This window comes from Ptychodera flava, chromosome 7, assembly GCF_041260155.1.
Source record: "Ptychodera flava strain L36383 chromosome 7, AS_Pfla_20210202, whole genome shotgun sequence".
NCBI classification, from domain to species: domain Eukaryota; kingdom Metazoa; phylum Hemichordata; class Enteropneusta; family Ptychoderidae; genus Ptychodera; species Ptychodera flava.
Window position 1 is genome coordinate 42,042,373 of NC_091934.1, and position 25,582 is coordinate 42,067,954.

General features: G+C 37.6%; 1 protein-coding gene across 1 annotated transcript in view; it reads left to right on the plus strand.

Moving 5' to 3' along the window:
* The window catches only part of LOC139137591 (gamma-aminobutyric acid type B receptor subunit 2-like), a 58,232-nt gene that overhangs the window by 18,267 nt on the left and 14,383 nt on the right, over positions 1-25,582 (plus strand). Inside the window, exons 2-13 of the mRNA XM_070705771.1 lie at positions 8,955-9,095; positions 9,368-9,538; positions 10,410-10,511; positions 11,556-11,621; positions 12,769-12,960; positions 18,310-18,439; positions 19,459-19,571; positions 20,016-20,079; positions 21,993-22,082; positions 22,239-22,395; positions 23,185-23,302; positions 25,156-25,263. Of these exons, the coding sequence (XP_070561872.1) occupies positions 8,955-9,095; positions 9,368-9,538; positions 10,410-10,511; positions 11,556-11,621; positions 12,769-12,960; positions 18,310-18,439; positions 19,459-19,571; positions 20,016-20,079; positions 21,993-22,082; positions 22,239-22,395; positions 23,185-23,302; positions 25,156-25,263 (1,452 nt within the window). The remainder of the gene's footprint in view (positions 1-8,954; positions 9,096-9,367; positions 9,539-10,409; positions 10,512-11,555; positions 11,622-12,768; positions 12,961-18,309; positions 18,440-19,458; positions 19,572-20,015; positions 20,080-21,992; positions 22,083-22,238; positions 22,396-23,184; positions 23,303-25,155; positions 25,264-25,582) is intronic.

Sequence of the window (25,582 nt, forward strand, 5' to 3'; positions counted from 1 at the left end):
AATACCCTTAGAAAACTGCGCATGACCGTCAGATTTGTAGACTGCGAAACATGCGTCAAAATATATGATAATAATAATAATAATTAATATAAGTATTATATAGAAATAATAACGCGAATAATAATAGGTTCAATTTCTGTTAAAATTTCACCATAAGGGTATTTTGGGTCGAAAAGACCAAATATGATATCGATTTCACTGCCCCATGTTTCCATGGTAACCATTTTAGGGGTTGAAAATTTCAGTTTTTCTAATATCCAATGAAAAGTTACTTTGATTGATATGGAAATTATCTAGCGGGGGGAGTTCGGGTCAGAGAACACAAAAAACAAACTTATTTTAATGTTTTGAGTTGCCATAGTAACTATTCTTGGATTGAAAATGTTACTTTTTCCCTACTTCCTATTAAAGAACTATTGATTGATGTAAAAATTGACAATAAGGATTTTTTCTGGTTAGAACACAAAAGACTCACACTCATTTTAATGTGAGATGTTTCCATGGCAACCATTCAGGAGTAAAAATTACCATTTTTTCAAAGATTCCACCTAAAATCCAGGAATCAACAGAATGCAAAGGTATATTTTGGGTTAGAAAGACCACATATCCAGTGTAAAAATCCAGTAATCAACAGAAATATTATACCAAAGGGTTATTTTGGGTTAGAAAGACAAAATATGATATCCATTTTTACTGCCCTGTGTTTCCATAGTAACCTATTTGCGTTTTAAAATTTCAATTTTTTCCCAAAGTCCAAAGTAATCCCAGTTACTATGCAAATGCTCTCCTAAGTGTATTTATAACAGCATGAACTCCATGTTCATTTTTGTTTTATGTTGCCATAGTAACCATTTCGGTAACCAAAAGGGTTTTTATTTAAAACCTTAGACCCTCGAGAGGGTCTATATTAAAACATAATTCACTGTTTTTATTTATTTTATGGATTTCTAAGTAACAACTTTTAACGTTTGTTCCATAATAATAATAATAATTGTGATTTCTTTGCCTACATTCTAGAAAGAGTAATAAAGGTCTTCTGGCCAGAGGTTTATATGTCTTTCTTTCATGAATATGACTTTTTTGTGTACCGTCTATTTACTGTCTGTTTTGTGCTGTTTTGTGTCTATGTTTACAACTATTGTCTTACAAATTCTGACCTAATGTCTTCGGAGTATGGATTGGTATGATTGCGATTATTTTATTTTATAATGTATATTGGGGCCGTTCTGGTCAAAATTATGTTTTCCGTTAATTTTAGTGTGTTAGAATTAATTTTACACAGACCAGAAATAATTTTTTCAAGCATTTTTGTGTTTCATGCAGTCATACCAAATAAGTGTTATATAGTATATTACAAACTTATTATGCATTTATCGAATTAAGTTTATGCCTTCAAATTAATTTTATGTGCTGAAATTAATTCTACTAGTATCCGAACCCAATCCTCCTTATCACCCAATGTACCATTATATTTATCACAAGCAGTTACAGTAGCGCACAGTTTTGTTGTTTTATTTAAAACATAATTCACTGGTACTTATTTATTTTATGGATTTATAATTAACAACGTATAATAATGTTCATTTCATAATGATTTATTTTGATTTCTTTGCCTCATTCCAGGAAGAATAATGAAGACAAATTATTTCTGATTGTTTAACTTAAGTAAAATTATGGCCATGTAGTGGTGCATTATATTTTGTGCGACTTGGCGTGACCCCATAAACTCTATGATTCTGATATTTGAATATTGAACTGTTATTAGATTTCTATATAATACTTATAGCCCCTAAACTTGTAATAATAATAATAATGATAATAATAATAATAATAATAATAATAACAAGGCAGTATTGCTGAAGGCAATGAGTACTTGGGCCGTGATAGAGTAATTTTGAGGACAATATATACTACTATTCAAATATGGTCTTGAATTTCCTCCTGTCAATTAGGCATTTGATTAACTGGTTATTAAACGAAGCAATGGCATGACAACAGCAAAATATGTCTAGCAACTTTTGTGGAGTTTGAGGCAGGGGTTCTTTATTTATAGTGGAAATTGCTTAAACTCCTTAAATATTCAAATTACAGCAATTTTTTTTTTGTTCTCGATGGTAGATGTCTAATATTTAGATGGGCATATTTAGATTTCTACCCTATAGTTATCCCTATATACCAAAATCGGACATCCAGCTCTATTGGCTTGCTCAGAATTAGACATGCGCATAATTAATGAGGTACAATATGTGGTGTCATAAGATGTCCCATCATACCAAATATGAAGGGTAGCACTTGTGGTTACTGAGTTGTGACAAATATATATATTTGAGGTCAAAGGTCATTGAGGTCACGTGACATTTTGTCAAAATAATTGCATTGCTAAGTTATTCCTATACACCAAAAATCAGACCTCTAGCTCTATTGGCTCGCTCAAAATTAGATATGCGCATAATTAATGAGGTACAATATGTGGTGTCATAAGGTGTCTTATCATACCAAATATGAAGGATGTAGCACTTGTGGTTACTGAGTTGTGGACAAATACATATATATTTGAGGTCAAAGGTCATAGAGGTCACGTCACATTTTGTCATAATAATTGCATTGCTAAGTTATTCCTATATACCAAAAATCAGACCTCTAGCTCTATTGGCTCGCTCAAAATAAGATATGCGCATAATTAATGAGGTACAATATGTGGCGTCATAAGGTGTCCCATCACACCAAATATGAAAGGTTTAGCACTTGTGGTTACTGAGTTATGGACAATAATGTATATTTGAGGTCAAAGGTCACCAAGGTCACATGATATTTTGTCAAAGAGGTCTGAGATATCTGCTTGAACCGATGGACTCACTGATGGACTCACGGACGGATATGACCCAATCTATAAGCCCCCTGGACTTTATCCGTGGGGACAAAAAACTGTGTCACTGCATCCTTTAGGCAATATGAATACGATGAGAAACTAAATTTTTATTTTTCTTGGCCTTATACATGGAGTCTATGGAGAACTGCCTTATACATGGGAGTCTATGGAGGTGTAAACTAAAAAGTCCTCTAACACGGCAAATTCGATCGCATTGTGAAACAAATCGACGTGCATCTGTATGGGGTTGGGTACTATTCTTGTGCAAAGTTTGAAAGAAATTGACCAGGGCATGTCTGAGATATCTGCGTGAACGGACGGACGGACGGACTGACATGACCAAACCTATAACTCCCCCAGGACTTCGTCCGTGGGCACTAAAAACAACGCATCAGTTATTACACTGCACAGCTACACCGGCGGTAGGTTCATATCCAGAGCCCCGTACGGTCTGCCGCCGTCGCTTGAAAACAATCTCATAAACCTGGCAACTGTGTATGGGCAGCTGGATGCTTGACTTCCCGGAGAAGGCGAGCTGTCACGTTCAAGCTCAGGATTATTTGTCGATCAAATTTCAGTAAATTTACCTAATACCTAGATGAAATTTTGTCTATAGGCTGAAATTTCGCCGAAGTTTGACAAATTGCATAGATTTTTCAGGTTCATATCCGACATTTTTGAGTTTAGAGTGCAGACAGAAATAAGTTTTGAGGCAACATGGCTGCGACCCCATGTTGACCCTAGCCCTGTGTACGATACTATGTGCTACAGCTAACACACAGCATCGTACGCAGGGCTAGCGAGAGAGTTGCCGACATCGACGGTTATTTACGAGAAGTGAATAAAGACTGTCATTTTTGGAAGCGATCGAGTAGCTGAGGTAGGCTGGGATACGACTTGGGCCAAGAACGCTGAATTTCGGCAGTAATTTGGCTTTTTACGTCAAGTCCCAAAATGGATTTGAAGTCACCGACCCTACGTACGGGTCACGGTCTTTGCAGGGCTGTGGTGAGCGGGGCGATTAGCTGTAGCGGAACACACAGCATCGTACGCAGGGCTAGTTGACCCCAAGTGAAAATGTGTTCCCGATCAAATCTTCCTATATTTTTTTTCAGAATTTTCGACAAAATCATTGCTTCTTAAATCTTTTGTAAAATATAAAATACTAAAATAAAAATGCGATGTGCCATGTCTCCAGATTTCTAAAATATCGTTCGTTGACCGTTCGACGGAATATTCATTTCGCAAACTTGTGATGCAGTTGAAATTCAATACTGACCGCCAAATAATCTTAATGAGACGAGATCATTCTAGACATCCTCCAAATTATCCAACCATTCTCGTTAGAGTTCAGCTCGCTTAGAGTATCATAACATTCTTCGGCCTTCGTTTAGATCGACCCTAATCTCTCCCATTTAGAAAATAAATACACAGGCTACCTTGACAAAACTTCGTGCACCATCCAGGACCAAACGCACTACAAATCTGTCTTGACGTCATCATCTCCTTACATGGTAATCGGCATACCGTATTTTTTAGCAAAGGAGACACAGAATACGTCGGAGTATTCAGTTTCAAAACGTATTACATTGTGTGATGTTGTCAAAAAAGGTGATGTTACTGCAGTGGTATAAATTACAAAACACAAAAGTTCAAATCAGTTTATTTTGGACTGGCTTTACCCAACATTTCATATTGTTTCTTATGCCAGATTTGACCACGTGCTTACTGGCGACCCCTTTACATGCAAATTTTGTGTCAAATGGTGTGTTCTCCTGGAAAAACAAACGTACGATTTCTATATGAAGGAGGCGAAATTTGCCCTCAAAACTCGAAACCGACCTGTTATAGCGTGTACCTAGCTATTTTGAACGAACTTCTCGAATCTGCAGCTCTATTTCGAAATGATGGTCTGGTTTTCTCAGCTCAAGGATAAGTGTTCTCCATCGCTGTGGGCATTACTATTCTCAACTGGGGGTACAGTTTCCAGTCGTAATGTTTTTCATTGTGTCCGGGATATAAAACCTTTCCTTTTTACACTTTTGCTTTGATTAACACTGGTCCATATCTTGTCAGCGATTAAACATGTTTCAAGTTTAAATGTTCAATTCTGGTCTCGAGCCCTCTTGTTCGACCAAACTGAAATTACCCCTCCCACTTTGGCTCGTCCAGTGGGTGTAGCAAGGGTCGTGCCATCGCCTAGGAAACGGAGGGTGCGTTAATTGTTGCATTTCGATGCACATTTTGATTATATTCAGAAGATTTTATGGCAAAAACTCAGATAGAGAAGCATTAATATTTACATCTCACTTATTCAAGACTGGCTGAGAGCAGCACTTCCATTCAGTTAACATCATTACGCCATTTATTATGCCAAGAAAGATGAAGCCAAGACATTTTGCCCTCCCTGGTCTCAGCCAGAAATGGTTATACCTTACAGAGTTTTTTCCCACGGAATGAAAACAAATGTACTTGGGCTGAGGCCCAAGTACAATAATAGCACACATATCCATGTTCATGTGCTCAAGGCACTTTACAATTATTATTACCCCTGGTCACTAGACCACTCAACTCAACTCCTTATGGAGCAAACAACAGCTCACATGTGCAGCCAATAAGCGCAGCAGAGCTAAACGCACACATTACAACCACTGTCCTACCAGGTACCCATCACTGGGTGGGGAGGAGGAATAAAGTGCCTTGCTCAAGGACACAACACCATAGCCATGCCGGGGCTCGAACTCACCATTCTGTGATCGTGCGTCCACTGCTCTAGCCATTCGGCTCCTTATTTGGTCTCATTAGAACAATTTGGTTCTTCTGAAGTCAAAATATTTGACCAGGTTATTAAAAGGTTTATTTCTTCAAATACCGAAGAGTTGTCTAGGAATTTTAGGCCGAATCAAATGAAAGATGCAGATGAAAGATTAACACCAATATAAGTATTTTGTTATAAACCACTTCAGTTCGGCTCCTTTTTAACTAATTGTGATATCATTTGGCATGGGACCAATAGACTTATAAAGATACACATCAAGTGCTTCACTTTAGGACTGTTCGCGAACTTACATAATCTAACAGTCACATAGATTGGAAATTTATTTTTGTGAGCTGGTCATCATTTCGTCAAATTAGGATCACAATCATTATTGTCCCTATATTAGAACACTATTGAATAACGATATCGAGGTCGTTTTACCATATGATGTTTATCCCTTTGAGTGCTGTAATTTTAAACCAAAATTTTAGTGCAACATTTTCCCAATATTTATGAATGTTTCTGTAATGTTTTAATAATTTTGGACCAAAAGATATCAAATTTCATTGGCTAAGTTTTTTTATCAAAATTTTTTCAAGACTCTGAAAAAACTGACTTACATTTTGTAAAGGCAACAAACATTACTCTTGGCGCTCAAGGACATAATGAATATTCTGTTGAAACAACGGTCTTTGCAAATCATTTTTTGTGCAGACGAAGCTTTCGTGACGATTGTCTTTCCTCTCTTAGCAGTTAATTCAGCATTTCGTCAGACAAACAATCTGAAAAGTAATTTTTTGGTTGAATTTGATTTGATACTCGCGGGGTTTGTATTCCAGTGTCGATACATAATCCTACCTCGAAGCCTTGTAGGTCTCGAAATAACGTGCTGGTCGAACTGTATAAGTGCCCCTCTGATATTCGGAGCTGTGTGAACTGGCTGAGAAATGAAATAATTGATTCCGTGCTAGCATGTTATGTACATCGTGGGTAGATATCGACTTTTTCTGTTATCATATTCCGGACACGTTTATTCCGATCCGTAATCAGAGAGGCGAACTCCCAATTACAGGATTATACCCATTATCCAGTATGCGCCTCGGAAGTGGGGACTTAAAACTTTTACTAAAACTTTCCTCAAGGAATATTTCAACCATTCTCTTTCAAAATCAAGAAAAAAAAAGGGCACACCGTGCAAATTTTGGTACTTAGAGAAACGAATTACCAAATATCTGTCTCCAAGGCGTATTCTACCTTCAGTAATGATTAGGATTTAAGTGCCTTCCTCGGGGCACAATATATAATCATGTATAACTTCAAGTTTGAAGAGGTAAACACTTTGAAACGAAAACTATTGTAGATGTAGAAATGCTCATTAGAATATCCAAATATTTCAGTGTATCTCACTGTGGCTACTAATAAAACACTGGAATGTCTCAGAGGACCGCCGGTAGAACCTAAATACTTCCTTGTCATTGGAAATGGGTTACTTAATAATAATTACAGAAACACCTCGCTAATTTATGTAATACCTTTCCCCCCAATATATACTGGCAGCAGATTCTCAGGGACATAAGTAAAGTATGTGATGCCGAAATGTTTATCAAGTAATCGCTTTATCGATTTAGTGGTCTTGGCTAGCTAAAATACGCGTATGATGAAAGATGTAAGGAGTTAAGATATATGGCGATTATGACTGCGCTGTCTTCGCAACTATAGGCAAAGAAAAAGGATGGCATTACGATTTACTTCGAGAAAGGATAATGTAACATTAACCTTCACCAAAGCAATTCGGGGCGTAGAGAAATCTGAAGTGTTTCGGCGTGGTACTTTCTTTAGATGTTATCGACAGAGAAGGGTCAGCGTTTAAGAGTATCCTGTTTTCAGTGGAAAGCCTGGGATAAAAATCGGACTAAAACCTCATGGGAGTATGTATATATACTAACACTCTTTTACATCTGGTGGTGATATTTAGCGGACTTGGCAGCCGATTGCATCTCCTGTTCAACACACGGGAAACCTTTTTACTTCCATTTAATATCGATTTCGGCATAATGTCCGGAACGCTTCCATTTGCGAGATTTGACAAAATTGCCTAAAGGCTTCATCGGGAAATCGCTGTTAACATGATGTTTGAACACTCCACCCAATGCAAAAGACTGTTTATAGAATAAAAGATATCATTACCGACATGTATATCGTCACCATCGATATCAACGGAACGTAAAGGGGAAAATCATAGTGCCAACTGATTTTTTTAGAAAATTCCAATTATTAAAGAATTTTTTCGGCTGCAAAAATTGAATCGACTGTATTCCTCATGTTATTTGCAACAAATTAATTATTAAATGCAAAAGCTCTACGCATATATACACTCATCAACACATGGAAAAGAGTATTTCACATAATTAAAATGAATTAATCATAGCAACCTATAGTACATCATGTACAATTTATAGATACCCAGTTCTATATAGAATAAACTATTGTGTACTGTCAAAGCCGAGGGGTATTTGCTATAACCTCAATAAGCGATTGTGAAACTTGAAAGAAGTAATTATTAATCCAAAGTAGGTTGGACTACTCCGAGCAGATTATTCACAGACGTAAAACCAGAGCATCTGTGTTGGCCTCATTCTGCAATGACACGATGTTCGTTTCCGAAGAAATTATTCTACCCATCCCTGTGCCCGGGTCACAAGGATATTTTTAATATTTCTTCTAATAAATTGGCCACAATATTTGCCCACTCAGATTTCTCTTGACAATCGCTATACGAGTTCTCGGAAATACGGTTTAAATTCTGTGAACTTTTTTGTTTTATAAAATGTTTTGAAACAATATTTTATCTGATAAAGAACGGTACCACCAAACAAACATGCATAAAGAGACATACAAACACAGATAAAGACCCTGGATAACAAAGTGAGAGGGAGAAACGCACAAACACATGTACAACTTAAACGTAACAGTAGACAGAAGAAACACAGATAAATTGTGATAAGGTTTGAAAACCCTTGAAGAAATGCAGTCTTCAAAGACGGACCACTTTGTTTGATCGACAAGGAATTAGCTGGTGACTCCGTTATCGAAAGATCGGTCTGGCATGGTCCAAAAGTCCCCGGCCCTTTCAATGTCAAAGATTAACGTGGCTTTTTTTTTATCTTATCTATATTTTTAAATATAATTGAATGAAGAATTACGAGACAATCACTGCACACTCAAAATACGTCGATAAAAATGAAAATATGAAAGATATTTCACTACAAACTATTATAATTAATCTTAATTAAAATGATTTTTTTTCGATTTCTTTCACGTTGTCAGGGAGATATAAGCGTGACGTTGTCAGTTGTGAAGTCACAGGTTTACGACCCGCCGCAACCGAAACTAATGATCTTTGGCGGTGTGATGTCAACGGTAACAATACCAATGTCCAGGGTACTAGCATTGTGGCATCTGATTCAGGTAAAAAAACATGTATGTATGTATGTATGTATGTATGTATGTATGTATGTATGTATGTATGTATGTATGTATGTATGTATTTGGGACAGATAGATAGATGATATCGTCATCTGCGTATGTGTATAGTTCTAAATAAATCTTGTGGTGTCTCGTTTCATTTATCAGGAGTATTATTCATATGTTTGTTTTCCTATCGGACGCACTGTGAGACCCTGCAGCTACCACGTGTACCATATGTTCCAATAAAATTCTTCTCAATTACTTTCAAGCAGGTTTCTCCCCTGGCAACAGCTCCGACACTTTCAGATCGTGTAAACTTTCCATATTTCTTTCGAACCCATCCAAGTCAATACGTCTACAATACGGTCAGGCTTGCTATTTGCCGTGACCTTGGTTGGAAGAATGTGGCGACGTTATATCAGAACCATGAGAAATTCTCAGTGGTAAGGAAGCAAATATTTTCGTTGGCGATCATTTGACAGACCAATTTAACCTTTTGACCCTTTAACTTTGACCCTTTAACTTTGACAAAGATATATTATCGTAAGCCAATTGCTATCGTCGTATTATGAGACTCGACTTTTTACATGTCTACATTATCTTATTCTTAAACAACGCAATCGATATTTTCCTTATTCCTCAAAGGTTCGTCTTGGAATCTTAAAGCACTTCTATCATGCAGTTATGCTGTTCTGTTTTCCAAGTTCGTTCTCTCTCTCTCTCTCTCTCTCTCTCTCCTCCTCTCTCTCTCTCTCTCTCTCTCTCTCAATATATTATTAAAGATAAATATTATGTTTATTCATCCTTACTGTTTGTGACCATCACTCACAATAAATGTGCTCAAACGCTATAACTGAACATAAAGTACCGGTCGCTTATACGGCTGTTGAAGTCAATCATTTATTGTGAAGTATTTTCTTGTTCAACTGCATACACATTCAAATTCGTATTTTCTTTCGTCGGAGGCCAGCGAATTATCTCATATTCTAAACAACACACATTTTAAGTTCTTTACCTAACAGTCGCAAACGTGATCAGCTGCGAATCTGAGTGCAAAATGACAATTTTGAAAACATACATTCTTTTATTGGACAACATTGAAGACTCCCTAGAACGGCTGATAATTCGCTTGATTAAACTTAAAACACGGGTGTAAGTGTTTGAGACCATGAACGAGGTTGAGTGAAGTGTCGGCGTAGTTGTGTTTGGTGTAAACATTACTATTAATGAAATGTTCAACCAAACATACGCCATTTCATTTCACGACATGATAAATTCTTACATCAATAAATCATGTTCTGTCGTATCTTACAGGCATTTGACGCATTGCATGAAAGCGTTGCGCAGCTGAACATGACTTTGTTGACATCTGAAAGCTTTGATATGAACCCGGCCGAACAACTTGCAAGGATAAAGGTATCATTGCCGTTTTGTGCTCCGTCATTGAAGCTTGTCGAGTTGTCTGTATGTCTTTGTGCACGTGTCTGTGTGTCGACGAAGCCTTGTTAGATTTCTGTTAGCATTGCTAAGTAGATGTAGATATAAAACAATACATTATATCATTCCAATTATACCGTCATATTTTCACAGAAAGTCGTCAGGAAAAGTTTTATGTAAGGTGTGATACCCTGACGCCGGCTGATCGGAATAGTTGATAATATTTTGGCATTATCATACTTGTTTTGGTTACTGTGTCTGTCGTTCACTACACGGACTGAATTCGGAGAAGTCGCTCCACAAAGATGACGACGTGGACGATGACGATGATGATGATAATAATAATGATGGTGATTGTTGTTGTTGTTGTTATTTGTTTTTTTGTTTTCTTTTGTGAGTCCTTGTGATTCTAACTGATACTTTGGGCGTATTTCAGGGGAAAATGTGAAGGCAGCTATTAATTCATCCTGTACATTAATTTGTTACAGAAGCAGTTTTCCTTCCAGCATGGAACTCGTGATTTCATCAATCGATCTGCCATTACACTACACTGCATCATGTGAAAATTGTACATTATGATGAACTGCCTTAATCCTTTCTGCAGATAGTAACTTAATATATTAAGGCATTTACTCTGAAGCGTAATCTGTAATTTGCAAACCAGATTATGATTTTAACAAGGCGCACATGTCCTAAAATGAGGACTGACATACAATTTGATAAATCCTGGGAGTGCACCACACGTTGTGTATTTGATGGAATAACTCATTGTTACCACTGACGGCAACAGATCTCATAGACCTTCAACGCTATAGGCACGCGTTATATTATGCGCATTTCTCCTGTAATCAGATTGGTTGTGACAAATTCAATATCGATGGGAAAAAAGGAACGCACGTTCGTTCCTTACAACAACAAATTAAATTAAAATCGTCTACGTTATTGGTAATGTATATACATCTACACTAATGCCTTGAGTAAGTAATATCAGTAATTCTGTTCATTTCTTTGCGTTCCTAACAGAAGAGTGATGCTAGAATCATCGCCGGTGCGTTTTATCAAGATAGAGCATTGAAGGTGTTCTGTGAGGTAAGAGTTATCAGTAGGGGTCGCTACCAATTATTAACATCCGGGTTACCTTCGGTATCTTAAGACATCATTCTGGACTTGAGAATGTTTTGAGGAAGGCTGCAGGACATAAAATCACAAACCTATCGCTCCCATCTCAAAGCTGCTCATTAAAGACGTCTGTAAGTAAAAGTGACACCTCAAAATAGTTTCCTATTGCTACACATCAGGATAAAATGAAGATTAATTGGTGTTTGAGGCAATGGCAAATGAAGGCGAAAATCCTAAAAAATATCTGAAAGTTCTGTAAGAATTTCTTAAGATATTTCAACTAAAGGGATCTCAGGTACCCAAGTGACACAACGACTAGCTCTTCTAATTTGTCCGTGCCAAAGACTGCACTACACGTTTTTTTTCTAAAAATTCCAACACAAAGGCTGACGTGGCAACTATTTTTCTACTAACGTATTATGTGGTAATCAGGAAGGTCAGGAATTAGTCGCCTACGTAGGTACATACATACATACATACATACATACATACATACATACATACATACATACATACATACTGTATTGGGTTCGACACTCGTATAGTGTTCTTTTCGTCTAGTAAAATTGAGATATCTCCACTTTAAGAACGTATATTACTACAACTTGATTACAAAATTGATGTACATGTTTAGATAAGAATATTGCCACCCTAGGCGAAATATGAGACCAATACATTTGCTCAGGCAATGATTTTGATTAAACTGAAAATGGACTTGACAGAAAGACGCTGGTTTTTAAACCAAAGCGCTCACTCCGCTCGCGGGTATAACCACATGTTTTTCATTAAAAATTTTGATTAAACTCCGTTAATGCTGCGAAGGCAATATTTAGGCCCATGGTTCTTTTTTACTTCAAAGTCCTTACTACCAATGTTCGAGAAAATCTTTTGAATTGTTTAAATAAAAATAGCAATTAAGACGACTATTAACGATTTATTACAATCAAGCAAAATTGCTAATATTTTCATCATTGCGCAGTGATATTGTCACATTTTCGTTAAAAACAAAATGACATTAGGATCGAGCATACTCATTACCATTTAGTACTGGTAAGCAGCACGTGGGAGTAAGAAATACTAAGTTTTTGCTTTTTCTGTGTACATGTTACCTCTCCAGGCATATAAACTCGACTTGTACGGGCCGAAGTACGTGTGGATGATACCATCTCGCTGGTTGAAACAGGGTTGGTGGAACGATGCTGTGGGCATGACATGCACGATGGAAGAACTTGAGACAGCCATCGACGGCATGATCGGCATGGACCTTAATGCATGGGACATCACAGGACGAGAAACTATCAGTGGCAAGGTTGGCAGAATTCTCATTTTAATCTGTGTGAATATCAGTAAGAACGGACATACATACAACAATCAGGCGTCATGCCATGTGAAGGAATACCGCATTACAAATACAGAGACTGAACGCTCAGTAATATGATGATTCGATGCTCCGTGCAGCATCTCAGAGCAGTATATGTATAGAAATAAAAATATATCACAAACTATCAGATTCATGCGCTTGCAACACTCGGGATAGATCTCTGATGGAATAAATCGATGAATGCAAATTATGCCTATCTTTGGTAGTGCTATTTTGGCAAGTGAAAGGCTTAAACGTCTGCTAAATTTTCCTCAAGGAAACTTTTAACCATTGTCTTTAAAATCAACAATGCAAGTCGAGAATCAGTGTGCCAATTTGATACCAGAGGAACAGCTTTACTAAATAAATTGTACCTGTTTTGTTTTAAATACAATATGAACGCAATCCCTGATAATACTATGAGGGAAAAATAATATTTCTATTTCTGCAAAAAATAAGACGGTTGCATTTACTCACTGTTTGTGAAGAGACTGTGAAATACTGCACGAGCTTCAAAGCGAAAAACTAGAAATGTATGGTCACAGACAAATAGAAAAAACAGACTAGTAAGGCGGCATGCCTTTTCTTCCATGGTCGTCTCGGTAGACTATGGCCTTTTCATATTAAAATGATCTTCACAGGTGTTAGATTTTTTGGAGACTTTGTTCGTGGTTGATAATTGCACGAGATTATGCGAAAAGTACGACGAGATGGCATCGTGCTGCCCGTCGCGTAGCAACCATACTCACTTTGTGAGCTCTCAGGGCAGAAACACTGCTTCACGCCAATCAAAACATAACACGCCAGCAGTTTCATAAACACGTTCTTCCATGACCAACTTTTAAAAGACGATATGACTGACCGTAAACCATTGAGTAAAACCAGACAGTATCGATAAAAGACTTTCAAATTTGGTTCAAACACACTCATTATATATTCATAAAATATGAGAGGAATTTTTAAAATGGTAAAACTCACTTTTCCGAAGCTCAAAACTTTCCCGTTTTCGCCAGCACGCCAATTCCGCTCAGCACCACACGACAACAACAACACAAACTTTGCCGAACATACTTTCGCTTAAAAATTGGCGAAAATCCGGAAATTACCGAAGGGTGCATGGTCGGCACTCTTCGGAAAAGAGAGGCTAACTGAGGCGAGGTGAACATGGAAGGCTTACGTAAGCGATTCACACCTTGAACAATACCCGTTGCCAGTCTGTCTCTATATTTGTCTGTGGTATGGTGAAAAGTTTAAGGTCCAAATTTCTCTGTGTTCGAGGTGCATTCTACCCTAACTAACATTCTATTAAATTAAACTTCCATCCTTGTGTCTGAACATCTAGTACTCTGAATCGATCGTGACATGCTTATATATTACCTCGGCTTCGACACTCCAAACTTATTTAGATGGTTCCCTATGCCACCGTACGTTTTCTCTTATGAAAGATCGTACATGATATTAAGTATATTGTCTTTTGAACGCGCTAACTGTGAGCCCCAGATAGGTAACTCTTGACTTTGCTATCACTACCTCTGACACAAGCCACGCGACAAATATGATGAATTTAAAGGCTCCATGACGTTGGTTATTAGTGTTTCCAGACATTTGCATGCGGTTGTGTGAATGTCTCCGATCTTAGTGAGATCTCTGGTGTGTGATTTGATAGTAAAGGTTATATTTTCCGTGCAGTTGTAGCTTTCTTTCACCTTGTTTCTGTTGAATATTGTATATAATGGAGCTTTGATTTTTCGGGGAGATACTTGTCAAGAAGACGAAGGAATATTTCTTTGACGTTTGTCTGTACATGTAATGGTTCACTTGCCTCCTGTTTATTGTTGTTGTACCACAGGGTGTTGTCTAAATGTCCGTCCCCAGGGGTGGGTAGGTGTTTCGTTGTATTGCTAATAAAGATATATTCTACCAACCTTTGGTGTTTTGGTCTTAAACTTAGCACTGCCCTTGACAATCTTGCGTTAACGTTTTATCAACATGCTGTATCTATTATCTGATGAGTTTGAGTGCCTAATTGGCCAAAGTAAGCAAGGGTAAATTACTAAGCTGTGGACGCTGTCACCAGATTATCACGGGATTAAATTTGACAAAGTCAACAACGAACGCGCCAGTAGGTATAACTGAAGAAAGGGCTGAAACTCTCAAAAGCCATGTTCACAGAAATCTACTTTACAATAAACATTTCCTAAATTTTCGAACGTCAACAGTTTTCTGACATGTTTAAACGGGGACAGGCCAATTTATGCCTTCGTCGGTTGCTTCTATGAGCAATAGAACACTAATCGAAGTGATGGAGTCAGTGTCCCGATGTGGTCCGTCAGACCGGAAGCCGGAACTAGAAACCTTTGACCTTAGAAATGTTTAGTTTAAGCTCACATGATCGATAGAGGTAAACAAATTAGCCAACATGCTTTGGGATCGAGGAAGGTTGGATCGAGGGTCAAGCTCATCGGTGTTTATAAACACGGACATGACAATCTGTGTGTTTTTGACTACAGCCGGTCATCGTTTGGGGGAAGCAACTCGCCGCTTGTTACATAAAAACTGACTAGTCGGCAAAAGTATTTTCATGCCTTTTATAGGCCTATGCTTATTCGTTTCAAGACGAGATGAAAGCTGCGAAGATACATTGGAAGCATAGTAATACTCAACCAGGTTGATCTATACGTTGGGGAGATATTGATGTCACGGTCTTGTCGAACGAAAACGGGGATGTTTAGGCCACAGCAAAGACGATAAATCAGTCAGCTAAATAAAACGAATTTTTTTGGACACCATATCTTTTTATGTCAGTTTTTGAACCCGCGTGAAACCCTGCGTAACACTGTAATAACTATATATAATCAAAACCTTTTGGACATATCTTTTTATGTCAACGTTTGGACACGCTTTAGAAATGCATGATATAGCATACTGTATATGTCTGACTGTCGGGGAAACACTTCTTGCGCCGCTGTCGGACTCAGTCGCGCGATCGCGGTGTCTTTCCCCGTCTTTCCCTCGCACATTCGCTTTCCCACAATTTTTTTTGTATAAAAAACCCGCAGCTTTACAGTTAAGGATGTTCGACTTCGAAGTTTATGCAATCCATCATCATATGGCCACTGGCTCGCCTTTACATGTTATGTGGGACTTTGCTCGGAGTTCACTACAATTTGACGTAGGCTTCGTCGACTGATAGAATGGAATAACAGAGATGTGTACATCGGACACAAATGCGAATGCACCGTTTTTTTTGCGCCTCCGTCGGACTCAGTTGCTGTGTCTTTCCCTTGCACGTCAGCTTTCTCGAAAATGTGTTTTGTATAAAAACAACTTTACAGTGAAGATGTGATCCCTCGAAGTTACTAATACACTTGTCGATTTGATATGCGAAGACACACTGACGACCAGTTATTTATTAGTTCTCAAACCTGGTGAAAATCAGTCCGCGACACTAATCGATTATATGTCTTTTGGAGAACGTCCTAAGAACCTGACATGACCCTTGTTTGATGCGTTAGGTAGTTGAGTATAAGGATTGATAAAATAATGTATCAAAATATACACAGATTAACGCGACTGCACTATCATATTCTTGGCAGCTCAATGACGTTTATGGCCGAGAGAGGGCGGGAGTCTCAGACCCAAGGGAGCATAAGCAGTATGCAGTACATTGCATGCTTTCCATGCAAAATCCGGCTTTGACTAATGTTCCCGTCCTGTTTCCGAGCATAACTTTCGAGCTGCGTAGCTAATAATGTTGAGGACAAGATATCCGAATCGTTCGTGTTCGAAATGCTACTTCATTTGCAGAGAGAACACTCGACCTTCTTTTTGTGTTTTAACTTAGCACATTGGGTCAATTGAAAAATTCAAAGCAAAATATCGCGGTGTATAAATTGCAGGCACGTAGTCACCAACCCACAACACCGCTCGTACTGCAGAGCACACAATCGGTCGTATGCAAAACATGTCTTTTTTGTTACTTGAAAAAGAAGACTAATACAAAAGTGTACGTATTGCAAGAACGCAGTTGATAAACTGGACAAGTTGAAGGCGAGCTCGAACGTCGAGTTTATAAAGTCTTTTCCGTTCTTGTTCTCGACTAACACGGAATTTTTCAATATACCCGTGAAGTCTGATTCAGTTCGATGCGGTGTTAGGCACGTCGACCAGGTGTTTTTGCCGGGCCAGCAGAAGAGTATAAACACATCTCCGATACGTTACCAAGGTGTGTTCAACACATACCACGCGCGCATTCCTGGGAGGTCCTCCTTTCCGACCTGTTCGTTTACAAATGAATATTCAAGTTTGTTTTGCCTTCTGTTTGTTTCTGAATACATGAATATAAAGTGTCCACTAGTTTTACGGACCACCTCTGGACACGGCTTTTGAGAGTTTCAGCCCTTTCTTCAGTTATACCTTACTGGCGCGTTCGTTGTTGACTTTGTCAAATTTAATCCCGTGATAATCTGGTGACAGCGTCCACAGCTTAGTAATTTACCCTTGCTTACTTTGGCCAATTAGGCACTCAAACTCATCAGATAATAGATACAGCATGTTGATAAAACGTTAACGCAAGATTGTCAAGGGCAGTGCTAAGTTTAAGACCAAAACACCAAAGGTTGGTAGAATATATCTTTATTAGCAATACAACGAAACACCTACCCACCCCTGGGGACGGACATTTAGACAACACCCTGTGGTTGTACGTGTGCATTGTAACTTGGCACAAACGGCCTTGTTGCCTAAGGGGATTAAGATACATTTTCCTATTGTATTATGGATGGTTATATGTATTTTGACTGGATGGTATATATGACATAAACTGTCTGTTTTCTGTAGCAGTAATCTTCATGATTTAGCGTATTATCCAGGAAGTTACTAACCTTTCGGTTTGCTTGGATGGCAATTTTCAGGCCGAGATCGTGGAAAACCTTTGTTATTCCATTTTGTCCTTACCACACTGTTGCTACTGGTAAAACTGTCAAGATTGATGACTCTGTCATCTACAGTCTAATCATTATTATACGAAACAAAAACCTGAACCCCGTCATACTATAGTTTCCCATTGAAACATCCAATATGACCAGTGTCTCGTTTTCTCAATGACACCATATTGTCAACCAAACAGCTGTGAAAATAAGCTGAAACGAATAACAAATTTTTACCAGGGTATCAGATATTAAGTTTGCCTCTCTACCTTAGCATGTCGGTATATTACCATTTCTGCTTTCACTAAAACTATTTTCTTCCGCCTATGTTATTTCTTTATGTTTCTTTCTTTCTTTTTCTTTCGCGCAGACTGCTTCTGAGCTGGTAACAGAGATGGACGAAGAAGACAGAGGCTACGGTTCACTGTCATACGACGGCATATGGTCAATCGCCGTAGCCTTGAACAACTCCTTACAGAGATTTGAGAATGGAGAAGCCGGTAAGTAGCAGATACGATTCATGTAAGTGATCATGACAGCTGTTCTTTCTAGCTTGGAAGAGTCTCATGTCAGCGTATCACTGCAGTCACACAGATGTTGCCATCGTACTATTTTAAGACCGCATGTGACGGTGAACGTTATTTTTACAGATTAGGAGTCAAAATTGCATGTGAACCCTGACATTTCTTCTTGATCATTAAAGAGATAAACTCAGTGGTCGCTTCTAAAAAATGTGAAGAAAGGCTGAAAAAATATACCTTCTGCATGTGAACGCATTACTTCAATTATAAGGTGAAATACCATGCAGCTCTTCCAAGCTATCTAGACTCTGAACGAAAAAGAGATGTGAACAATATGAGATCATAAAAATAGCGCTATATGAGCTGTTACAATAATTAAGGTGTTGAAATATAGCGTAAATTCATGAGAATGATGTCCTTCAATTGCATCAGGCATAATTTCGGCGTCGTGACTTTATGCTCTTGTTCAGCTACACTTGTTGGCTTCAATTTTGGAATATCACGCCGCGTCACTTCTCAGTTAAGCAGATCTAGAGGGGAACGAAATGCCAATAGGTCAAGTGTTCTTTACACTCACTCGTAGTAAACTAGTGCATCGTGTAAACAACACAGGGAGAATGATTGCATTGGAATTTTAGATAGATTTCTTTCCGAGTATGATTTGAAGACAGAAAGAACACAGGGAGAGGGACGGAGAGGGAGAGACAGAGAGACGGGAACATGCAGAAACCAGCAGAGGGATACAAACAGACTGACAAACAGTCGAAAACGGAGAGAAAAAGATAGAGACAGACAGACAGACAGACAGATAAGGAGCGACAGACAGAAAAAAGAGCGATAGACGGAGACATATAGAGACAAATATATGCATCGGTTGATTGAAATGTAGCACTACATACGAAAACTCATCTGATCATGAGCATTTTTACAATCGTTGGTTAATTTTCTTTTTGTTTATGAGCGGAGTTTATTATACATAGTAATATCTAATTTTGTAGGTTACCGTGGAGACGGAACACAGAAACGACTCAGAGATTTCCAATACACTGAAGAGATTATGGTGGAGGTGATGAAAGATGAAGTGAGCAAAGTGTCGTTTTATGGCTCATCGGTAAGCTTAGAAAATGGTGTCTTCGATTTATACTAGCGATCATTACCGATGGATCCTGGAGAGTACCATAGTAACATAGTAAGAGCATTCGCATGGCACTAAAAGATACGCGGGCAAACAAAGAACTATACATCATTCCGAAGAGCTGAAGTGACGGTATCATTCCGTATAGATATCTCTAATAGTAAAGGATGGCTTAGGGGAACAGGGAAAGCTTACATAGTGGGGGAGGGTTGAGAATGACAGAAATTACCAGATGAAACTGAACTGAAATTTTTGAAAAGGCAACGAATACATGAGACTGACGAATGTAGCGAGAAACTGTCAAAGTTTTTTTTTATTTTACAGCAAATATTCATCAAAAACAGGAGAACGAGGATGCGAATCTGCTAAGCGATTAGTTTCTTGTCTTGTAAGAATGTCTGTACTTATCATACTTTTCAGGGTCCAGTTAGCTTCAATGAAAATGGCGAGAGGCAGGGCATCATTGAGATTGAACAAAATCATGGTGAGTTGATGAAAGACTAACATTGAATCTCTGTGTAGAAGTCAATATATGCTTCTATGCGACTGATAAGAGAAAATCACATTTCCCTATACCATGAGTTGTTTTTTAGATACAATAGTTTATATGTTTAGATGTTAAAGAAAAGCGAAGTGAAAGATATTACATTCAATATAATTAAGCATTAGTTTAGAAAGTTTTATTTAAGGTAGCATGTGCCTCAGAAATTGAAATAGTTTAATTTATGTTGAAATTTTCTTTTAAAAACACCTTAAACCATTCTCTTCAGTGAAATGTGGGGTCACTGTGCGAATTTTAGTACTACAGAAACAATCACCTGATATTTACTGATATTTGAAATTTTAAATGGACGCCATCCCTGTGTTTACTCTATGGGGAAATTCAGTAAAACGGTGAAAACTGATTTTATTTCTTGAGCTTTAAAACGAGCACCCATAAATTGTATACTAAAAAAAAATAATTTTAAAAATCTGAGTGTCCGAATTTCTGTCTCCAAGGCACTTAAGGTACAATACGCATTCTACCTTATGCGCCTCGGGGACAGATAGTCGGACTCTCAAATTTCATTAATTCTTTTCTGATATACCACTTGTGGGGGCTCATTTTAAAGCTCTTGGAGAATGAAAAATTTCCACCGTCTTGGTTTTCCGAAAATCCAAAATTTAATTTTCCCGAAGAGTTAACACAGGAATGGCGGCCATTTTGAATTTCAAATATCGCAAAATGTTGGGTAATTTGTTAAGGTAGTTTCAAACTTTGCTCAGTGAGCCTGATTTTTTATTTTTCATTTGGTAAGCAAATGGCAGAAAGTTTCATTGAGGAAAGTTTGAGCAAAAGTTTAATCTTTCACTTTCGAAGCGCATACACTTTAACATCAACCATTTAATCATTCAGCTGGGTGATAGAAACTTTTCCAGTTTTTTTTCCAACATGTATTAGAAGAAACTTGATTCATAGAAATCCTAAAAAATTAAGTATATAGTTGTTGCGGAAGGGGAAATTGCTGCTTGGTATACAGATATGTGATACTTGCACACACTGGATGAAAGACAATATATTCATATTATTCATTGTGAATCGATTCTTTGAAACCTGAGGATATTACCTTCATATCGCTGTTGTAATGTCGTAATATTATATGGATTATATCCGCAGCAACATTTGAATCGATCATCGCTGAAGAAAAATAAACGTGTACTTTTCACATGACTAACATAATTCTGTCTGTCAAGTATATTGTTGTTGATTGATTTCAGAATGAAGATGTTTCTACTTATAGACAATCATGTGTATAGTACCGATTGTCCGAGTATACCATTTTTTCAATACGACTAAATGTATTGACAAGATGGGGACCAGTCTGGAGAACCATTATGATTTTCAATTTTATCACCTACACAATAAAATGTTATCAATCGTTTGTGTTCGCTGCATTCGCGTTTCGTTGCCTGAAATAGCCTGTCCTCTCAATGACATGGTATGACAATCAAAAAACACCGGATCATATTTTTTACGATCTGACGATGTGGGCCATTGGCATTTATGTGTTATTGATGGACAATTTGCAATATTATGAGGAAAGGGCATCACAAGCTGCGATGTGAACAGACACTTACACAGAACGGGCATGGGGATACTGTAAATTGTAAATTTCGAACTTCATACAATTGAAAAAGTAATAACAAAACTGCAAACAAACATTTTGCTAGGCCAAGTTTTCAAACTGCTGCGGATAGCTAGTCCGACGAGATTATCCAACAAACTTTAAAAATAATCTTTCTGAGATATGTTAGGCATGCATGAAATAGGCAGTTTATCTCCTAATACTTGCTCTTTCTGCCTGATTGAATTAAAATGCCTGTTTTAACGTGTATTGTTTTCCCGTTTTTTATCAGGTGGAACTTATCGAACGATTGGATATTTCAACAGCAAAACTGGCATAATAGATTGGAGAATGCGGCCGGAAGACATCTTCATCAAATCAGGTTAATGTTTTTTTTGGATACAGATGATTTTCGTACAGGCAAATGATTATTAAATTTGATAGATTGGTATCTTTAATCGGAAGTGATTTTTGTGAAATGAAAGAGGCATTCTGCTGAAATTAATTTCCACTTATCACTGTTTTTCTTATATCCTAGGGGGACATATTCCCATCGACTTTCCATACACCATACAAGTCAGCAGAATTGTAAACATATCTGCGTCGATTTTTACGGTGATGATCTCTATGGCAACAATCGGGCTTATCTTTTGCGCATGCGTTTTGGCTTTTAACATACGCCATAGTGACAAGAGGTGAGCCGATAGCACCATTTCATACATTACACGATATTTGGCACCTAAATCAAAGTAATTTTTTGTAAAAGAAATATTTTACGGTATTTTTAATAACAAAATCAATGGTATACTTACATGATAGTTGACTATTTGGCAATATAAGTGAATACCTCCGACTGGTGCTCAAACCTTGCTAGAGCAACCCTCAGACTCTCTTCTTCCACGATCGAGAATTAAAACCAGGGATTATAAATATCGAATACATTTCAAAGAAAGTGGAAAATTAACGCTCCTCTGGTTATTACTTTTGATGTATTTTCGGTACTGTTGTTCTGTTTGCAAAACTCTGTTTAATGTTCAACCTCGAAAGTCACGCGAAAAGGTTTTCAAAGATTGTATTTAGTGATGTCTTATCTTATTGTTGACAAGTAAATTTAGTCTCGGCTGGACAACAGTAACATAATAATACGTTTAGAAGGAGATAATGAAGCCATAAGAAAACCTATGGGAAGATTAAAAGTTACAAGGGATTCACTGCAGTTTTCTCAACATGTAACCGTATAACTGTAGGCCAAAAGGAAATGTGGTATTAATTTGGAGAGCTTAAAAGCTTATCCCCGAGTTCTGCCTGAAAAGTGGCTTTACTCGGGTTTACTAACTAATTACTGTGAACTTAATGAATCTAGGACACCCTCATCGACCCTACACACTCATGTACCTGCCAACAAACTGACTTTCTCACTCCTTTACCCAAACATCAACTTACCAATGGTCTGATATACGCTCTCAATGATTCATTCACTCAAGGATAATTAAGATGTCCAGTCCAAATTTGAACAACGTCATCATCTTTGGATGTTGCATGATGTACGCATGCGTGATCCTTTACGGTTTGGATCATTCAAAATACCCGATTCTCTGCAAGGTAAGCAATTTCAGGGGACAGTCTTACCATTTTCATCAGTTTATTTGGCATTATTACGCAGTCAGCACGTCACCAAAGAAGTGATACAGCTGAGTTTTGACAAGTTAACCGTAATTTCGCCATCCTGACGATGTCCCTGAACCGAACCGGTGGGAAAAGTCTGTAGGCTGCATAATAATAGTTTTGTTTCGCTATGTTGCATCATTTTAAACATGTAAAACGTTAAAAGAATTAACCACTAAATATACGAATTTAATCCCTCTAAAATTCGTCGCTAACGACTATAAAACTAATCTGAGAGAGTATAAAGTAAAATAGCAACGAGTTGTGCTCCTTAATGATGTGAAAACTATTTCCAATATTAAATATGTTTTGGGTAATCGTGTCGAAATTGCTATAAATGGACACCTAATAAACTGTATAGTTGAAATACCTCTCACAAAAACGAAAAACGGCCGAAATGAAAAAAATCTTTCTTTTGATCTCACTTGAGATTTAAAATAATTAGATCACCTCCTGCTCCAAATCATACTACCCAGAATATAGCCAATTAAATATTTATCCTTACATTATGCAAAGGATAATGACCAACCCTTCAATGGTTCTTATATACATTCACCAATGCTAAGAGTGAAACCAAGTCGGCGTCGTACAGTCCCACTAGGTCGCACGTTTGTTTGTGCTCAAAAATTCCTTTCTCAACTTTTGCTCAAACTTTCCTCAAAGAACATTTCAATTATTCTCTTTCAAAATCAAGGGTAAAAAATAGGGGTCAGAGTACAAATTTTGGAACTAGAGAAACAAATTATTCAAGATTTACCGATATTTGAAATTCAAAATGGCCGCCATCCCCGTGTAAACTCTATGGAGAAAAAATAAAATTTTCGAATTTCGAAAAACTAAGCCGGTGAAAAGTTTTCTTATACCAAGAGCTTTAAAATGAGCCCCCACAAGTTGTATATCAGAAAAGAATTGAAAGAGTTTGAGAGTCCGAATATCTGTTCCCGACGTGCATTTTACCTTATATGCACCAACACATACATAAAATGAATAAGAGAATTCTACATGTAATCTCGATGTTGGTACGATAAAATTACAAACTCCCTATCGAATTATGTTTTGAAAAATTTTACTCACTATATATACACACTATAGCGAAGATAGACATATTAGAAGAAAACGACTGTTTAATTAGTTATTTTTCGTGGTTTTAATCAATTTTGACTCGGCAAAAGCTAAATGAATGGAATCGTGTGGAGCTGACCATGAATTGGTGTAATCTTTAGACATTGTGTTTCCGGGTATTGGGTTCATCAAAGTCCTCTACGAGACGCCTTAAAACTGACGTTTAGATTGCTCAACCGATTGACCATAGCAAAATTTATTAGCTCTATAGGACAAATGATCTCGCCATGAAAATTTGCTCGGTGTGGCGACTAATTAAAAACGAGGTGCTAGTTTCTGTCATCAATTTGTTACCCATTGTCATCGTCTCTATTACTTTGTTGTAAGTGATTGGTATCACAGAATGCCATTTATCGATTGAAATAATATTTATGAATCTGAGTGTCAATCATATGAATCAACGATCTATTGTATGATACTATGTTTCTTGGGTCATCTGTCTTGTGTTATTATCAATCATACTCACTAAGTCTCCAGTCGTCCTTCATCATCGCATGTTTTGACCCATTTAGTTCCCTTTTCAACGTTTCTGTCTTCGCCGCTTTTAATCAATTGTTCTTTTCAGGTCAATTTCCTCTATCAATCGAATTCGGTTTTATTCAACATGCACAAGGACCTGTAGAATATAGGGCATGAATTAAGCTGTTTCCTATTCTTTGATTTTTTAGATCGACAAAGTGCTGTTGGCCATCGGATTTACCTTGTCTTTCGGAGCTATGTTTTCGAAGACGTGGCGAATCTACAAGATATTCACCAACAAGAAAACCACGAAAATGGTATTTGATTATCTTCACATTTCCACCCCCTTACACAATAGAAAATCCTGTCAAAATATACCTCCGCAAAATAATTGCATATGCCAAACCAAGATAGAAAGTTTGGCACACCTGAATATCACCGGGCCCACCATCCTCATGGTTTAATTAGTTCCTGGCTAGGGGTGTCTCTGATGATAAATAAATACAACAATACCCTTTAGTATAGTGTTGAAAGGTAATGTAGTTTGACGATGACCTCGTTTTCTTTAACCTTGCTGAAAGGACTTTCCAAAACGATTGCTTAACACCTATCGAAAGATTGACAAAAATGCGCTAA